Source organism: Hemibagrus wyckioides, linkage group LG09, assembly GCF_019097595.1.
Source record: "Hemibagrus wyckioides isolate EC202008001 linkage group LG09, SWU_Hwy_1.0, whole genome shotgun sequence".
Classification (NCBI taxonomy): domain Eukaryota; kingdom Metazoa; phylum Chordata; class Actinopteri; order Siluriformes; family Bagridae; genus Hemibagrus; species Hemibagrus wyckioides.
This window is the reverse complement of record NC_080718.1, coordinates 28,864,245-28,870,656: the sequence shown is the minus strand read 5'-3', so window position 1 is coordinate 28,870,656 and position 6,412 is coordinate 28,864,245. Positions and strand designations below refer to the sequence as shown.

At 36.8% G+C, this 6,412-nt stretch overlaps 1 protein-coding gene across 1 annotated transcript in view; it reads left to right on the top strand.

The window, feature by feature from the left end:
• Nucleotides 1-5,178, top strand: part of LOC131359807 (serine protease HTRA1A-like) — a 37,327-nt gene extending 32,149 nt beyond the window's left edge. Inside the window, exons 6-9 of the mRNA XM_058399941.1 lie at nt 922-1,036; nt 1,143-1,200; nt 1,599-1,694; nt 4,551-5,178. Coding sequence (XP_058255924.1) covers nt 922-1,036; nt 1,143-1,200; nt 1,599-1,694; nt 4,551-4,719 — 438 coding nt within the window. The 3' untranslated portion in view covers nt 4,720-5,178. The remainder of the gene's footprint in view (nt 1-921; nt 1,037-1,142; nt 1,201-1,598; nt 1,695-4,550) is intronic.
• Nucleotides 5,179-6,412: the final 1,234 nt, after the last annotated feature.

Below are 6,412 nucleotides of genomic sequence, written 5' to 3'. Positions count from 1 at the left end.
TTTTCAAAGACACAAACAGACAGACAGTTTTCAATGACAGACAGACACACAGACATATCACAGACAGACAGACAGAAAAGTATCACATAAAGACTGTTATTAACTACAGACAGACAGACAGTTATGACAGATGGATTGATAAGCATCACACAGACAGACAGACAAACAGTGAGACAGTCAGTTATTACACACAGAGAGACAGGCAGATCTCACAAAGAGCACAGAAAGTCAGACAGTTCATGGACAGACAGATTTGTTTCATGGCTGACAGATAATTGTTGCAGACAGACAGACAGAAAAGTATCACATAAAGACTGTTATTAAAAAGAGACAGTTATGACAGATGGATTGGTAAGTATCACACACACAGACAGACAGACAGACTGTTATCTCAGAAAGACATGCAGTAAGAAACACTTGGTAGACAGTGAGACAGTTATCATAGACAGACACTTATTACACACAGAGAGACAGACAGATCTCACACAGAGAGCACAGAAAGTCCAGTTCTTGGACAGACAGACAGGTTTCGAGGCTGACAGATAATTGTTGTAGACAGACAGACAACTATAACACACACACACACACATATCACAGACAGACAGACAGATGGACAGACAGACAGACAGAAAAGTATCAGGTACAGCCAGCTGTTAGACAGAAAGACAGACAGTTTAAAACAGCAGTGAGAAACACGTGAGTGTACAGATGCCGAGGGAAAGCTTACATAAGAAAGCTGGAAATGAGGAACAGGTGAAGCTAACGAGAAAACAAGAACAACAACTGACCACCATATAAGGAAACTTCAAAGCCTGGAAGCTGGAAGCAGGTGGGCAGCATGCGGAAGGCCAAAAGGGTCAGAACGCCATGGTGTGCGTAAATATGTACTTATAGGGTGTATGAGTGTGCTGTGATCTACAGGATGGAGAAGTAATCGGAATAAACACCCTGAAGGTGACGGCCGGAATCTCCTTCGCCATTCCAGCAGACAAGATCAGAGAATTCCTCACCGAGTCGTATGACAGACAGGCCAGAGGTCAGCAAGACATGACCATATGCTGGACATTATCAGAAAAACAACACCTTTTATCCAGAAGGCGGTTTGTTTTATTGGGGAACTGAAATGATGTGGTGTTTTACAGGGCGAGTCACAGCTAAGAAGAAATACATCGGGATTCGGATGATGTCGCTGACGCCCGAGTGAGTGGATACGCAGCAATATTTATTTATTTATTTATTTATTTATTTATTTTAATGAAAATGGAATAGCTGATCCACTTTATTTATTTAATTATTTTTAACGAAAATGGAATTCCTTTGAATATACGATCTACCAATTTACATGCTAGCACATGTACACACACGTAAAATATTGTTTTTTTGTTATTTTTACAATAACTGCATGCTACGTTCACCATACAGGACTTCACAGTTAGCATATAACATTAGCTACTTAGCAAGCATTACATGTACCGCTAAGTATTAAATCACACGCTACTCTGTTCCGTATTCTGTATTATATTGTCATACGTTAGCGGTGTGTGTGACGTGGGACGCTGGGATCTGGTTAGCATAACTTGATGCTAATCTCTCCTCAGGCTGGTAAAGGAGCTGAAAGAGAAGCTGGGCGATTTTCCTGACGTCACGTCCGGCGCTTACGTGGTCGAGGTCATCTCCAGAACTCCAGCAGCAGTGTGAGTGATGAGAAAGCTCCAGCTCCCATAATGCCGAGCTGCTTTGCCGTATTTGATAAAACACGTTACTGAATTTTAACACCTTTTAAAAAAAATAATTATTAAATTATTTAAATATATATATTTTTAAGTATTTGTAATTTTTTAAATACAAATTTAAAAATATATTTAATTTTTTAACATTTTTATATTTTTTTTATGAATTGTAATCATTTTTTAAATATTTTTAATAAAATATTTAGCTAAAATTCAATATGTAGAAAACTAAGCACTTTCACAGACAGACAGACAGACGTACAGACAGACAGTTTTCAAAGACAGACTGATAGAGAGACATTTATCACATGGAAACAGACAGACAGTTTTCACAGACAGACAGACAGACAGACAGACAGTGAGACAGCTATCACAGAGAGCATTTTTTTTTATTTTATTTTTTACAAATTTTAAATAAAAAGAAAAACTTAAAATATTATTTAAAAACATATTTAGCTAAAATTCAGTGTGGAAAACAGCAAACATTTAGCATTTAGCTTGTGTTCAGAGTTTAATTAGCAGAGTTTTGCTAAATTTATCATTTCTGCTAATATTCAGAGTGAAGCTTTTTGCTAATTTACATAATTATGCTTTAGCTAGCTCTACACTTTAGCAAAACTGAAAACATAAATATAATTTTCTGTATAAATAACTTGAAACATTACAGTTCTGTGAAAAATCATAGCAAGGGCGTGGCTAATATTCAGAGTTTCCCTAATATTCCTAATATTTCCTAATACTGCTCAGTTTTGCTAAAACGTAGAACCTGCAAAAATACAGAATATATAGCATATTACGGCTAAAGTTTACATTTATACGTTAAATGAAATGGAGATTTTCTTCATTTAGAGTTTTGCTAACATTTTTTACACTTTTCAGGTTTTAGATATTCAGAATTTAGCTGAGGATTTTGTTCCTTTTCAGATTTTGGTGATGTGAATTTTTTTCAATATTTTTGTTTTTGCTAATTTTCAGACAGCTAATATATCTCGCTCATGTGTAGAGTTTTGCTAATATTTAGGTTTTTGCTCAATTTGAGTTTTACTCATATTTAATTTTGCTAATATTGAGAGTTTTGCTAACATTTAGCATTTTGATTATTTCCAGTTTTACCTTTTGTTAGTAAAAGTCTTGAGAATTGAATCAAACACTTCTCCACAGAGATAAAACGTGATCCATTCAGACCTTCACCTTTTTTTAGTAAAGCCACAGAGTCGCAGCGTCAGGCTAACAGCAGCATTGTAAACAGCTAGCTTGCTAATCCACTGCTGGTTTAGCCCTCAGTACAATGAACAGATGGAAAGGAAATAAAAAGCAGGATGATGACATCAGTGATTCAGATGGTGGGATTTTTTTTCATTCCTCCTGTTTACGTTAGCCTGGCGCGTCGAAGAAGGAAACAGGACGAGATTAGCGGCGTGCTAGAGTACCAGAAGTGCTCTTAAACTGAGGGATAGTGGATAAGGGGAAGTTCACATGCAGGATTGGAACACAGCCAGTCTACTTTTATTGGCTTCAGACTGCATGAGAGATGTTATCTTTGGCTTCACCGCACAGCACATGTTTCACATTTTTATTACACCCCTACCTCAGTCATACACACACACGCACACATACACACACACACACACACACGCACACACACACACACACACAGCCTCTCTGACCCACATTTATTCATGCTTAAAAAATCCTCCGGCTCAGTATTTTGTGACCACAATGTGTGTGTCTGTGTGTGTGTGTGTGTGTGTGTCTGTGTGTCTGTGTGTGTGTGTCTGTGTGTGTGTGTGTGTGTGTGTCTGTGTGTCTGTGTGTGTGTGTCTGTGTGTGTGTGTGTGTCTGTGTGTGTGTGTGTCTGTGTGTGTGTGTGTCTGTGTGTGTGTCTGTGTGTGTGTCTGTGTGTGTGTGTCTGTGTGTGTCTGTGTGTCTGTGTGTGTGTGTCTGTGTGTGTGTGTGTGTCTGTGTGTGTCTGTGTGTGTGTGTGTGTCTGTGTGTGTGTGTGTCTGTGTGTGTGTGTGTGTCTGTGTGTGTGTGTGTGTGTGTGTCTGTGTGTGTGTCTGTGTGTGTGTGTCTGTGTGTGTGTGTGTCTGTGTGTGTGTCTGTGTGTGTGTGTCTGTGTGTGTGTGTGTGTGTCTGTGTGTGTGTGTGTGTCTGTGTGTGTGTGTCTGTGTGTGTGTGTGTCTGTGTGTGTGTGTGTGTGTCTGTGTGTGTGTGTGTGTCTGTGTGTGTGTGTGTCTGTGTGTGTGTGTGTGTGTGTGTGTCTGTGTGTGTGTGTCTGTGTGTGTGTGTGTCTGTGTGTGTGTGTGTGTGTCTGTGTCTGTGTGTGTGTCTGTGTGTGTGTGTGTGTCTGTGTGTGTGTGTGTGTCTGTGTGTGTGTGTGTGTCTGTGTGTGTGTCTGTGTGTGTTCAGCAATTTACCAGTTTTTATTATCTTTAATCCCTTTTCACTGTAGTTCTACACCCTCAGCCCAGCAACCTCGGGAGTGAAGTGGAGATGAATTTAATGTCCTAAATGAGATGAGTTTAATGAAATGGCTTTAATTTTCCTTCCTTTATTTATCTCCTAAACATGGGAATGAAATTCTACACGTTTCCTCGGGATGGTGGAGCAGCAGCATGACTCAGCAGCTCAGGAGTAAACATGACCGCTCTTCCCTTTACAAAGGAGTTTTACTGTGTCTAAATGAGTCTGTAGTATCGGTCAGCACACAGTGTCAGTCAGTCGGTCAGTCAGCATTGGTTAGTCAGTGTAAGTCAGTCAGTCAGTCAGTCTGACACCAGAGCTTTCAACATCTGTCTCTCTCTCTCTCTCTCTCTGTAGAGGAGGAGTGAAGGAGAATGACATCATCATCTCGGTTAACGGTGTGCGAATTTCCTCAGCTGCTGATGTCAGTTCTGTAATTAACACAAACGCCATGTTGAACATCATCGTTCGCCGTGGTAACGAGGACGTCCCTCTGACCGTTGTTCCCATGGAGATTGACCCTTGACCTCGACTCTCCTCCTGTCTGTGTGTCGGTGCTCTGAGACGAGACGAGTCACTGACTGAGGCGTTGCATGAGGATGGAGATTTACATTATTTTATTTTATTTTATTTTATAGTTTTTCTTTAAAAGTATTGAATTTAAATAATATTATTGTTTACAGTTTAATAAAATAAGCCTTTTTGTTGTACTTTAGTTACTGTTTTTTTAAAGATAAATGGAATGTTAATGAAACGCGGAATGTTCAGCCAAGCACACGGAGAATATCAGGAACATCTGAAGAACTTTTGCTGGATTTTACACCGTTTTTGTAAAATAAGCAGAATTTTGATTGATAAGATCTGGGTTTTAAAATCTTTTTTAAAAGATGTGTTGAAATTTTTTGCTTGTTATTCTGCTTATTAAAAAGGTAAAATACTGAGAGGGACTGTGTCTCTTTTATTTAGCACAGAATTTTTACTCTGACTGAGTAATAATAATAATAATAATAACCTAAATGCATGCTTTTCCAGGTAAAATCTGAAAAGCATTTATTTATTTGTTTGTTTGTTTGTTTGTTTGTTTAACTGGAATAAATTAGTTTATCATATATTTATTGTTATCTTGTTTTATTTATTCATTTTTTTCTTTGTTTTGTTTAATATTATTTAAAAATAGTTTTTTTTATTTATCTATTTGTTTAACTGGATTAAATTCATTTCTCATTTATTTGTTTGTTTATTGTTTTGTTTAAATATCATTTTAAAATAGTTTATTTATTTTCGTTCAACTCAACTTTAAATAGTTTACTTTATTTGTTACTTTATTAAATTCATTTAGCATTAATTAATTAACCAATTAATTAATTAATTTATTTATAATACAGCATTCTGGTTTTGTTTATTTTATATTTGTTTAAGCTATAGGTGAAATCTATAACTACTAGCTTTAATGTAAACTAAAGACAATGTAAATATAATTAATCAGAGAGAATTAATTGATTCTGTTGCATTTTTTGCAGGTTGTATGATACATAAACACTGTGTCTGGCTCACGTGATAGTCGATTTTAATTATTCTTAATATTTATTATAGTTATTATTTAGTAATAAATAGCAACACTGAGCCTTCTGGGTCTGGTATTAAATCACAAAGACAGTTTTTCTAAGGCGACACAGTGAAGTGGGTTTTTTCAGACAGCACTGACATCTAGCGGTCAGAATCAGAACTGCAACACCACACTGGAACGGCTCGTTAAAGCTCCTTTTCGTAGCTTCTTTAACACGTTTAAAAGCGTCTCCAAGTGCTGAAAGTAAACAGTTATATTGGAATAACATTATAAGAGCTAATAAAAATGTAAAATAAATAAATAAAAGTTTCGTTGCTAACATATTATTATATTTATTAAAAATCGTGAAGCGACGGTTATTTCGTGGTCTGTTATATAAAACTACATATCCCATAAGGCAACAGAGAGCATTAGCCAATCACACGTCGCCGTGTCATCCGGGTATTGCTCTCAGTTTTCAGCCAAGCGCCACACGCTAAACATAAGCTAGCAGTAAAATGTATAATTTGACAGATTTATGGCTTGCCAAATAAACGGAACTGATCGATTTATTCATTATTGATTATTTATTTCGTATTGCTAGATATGTAATATCTAATAAAAAAAATTGAAACTAGTCTAAAAGTAGTAGTGTTTCTGAGTGACGTATATC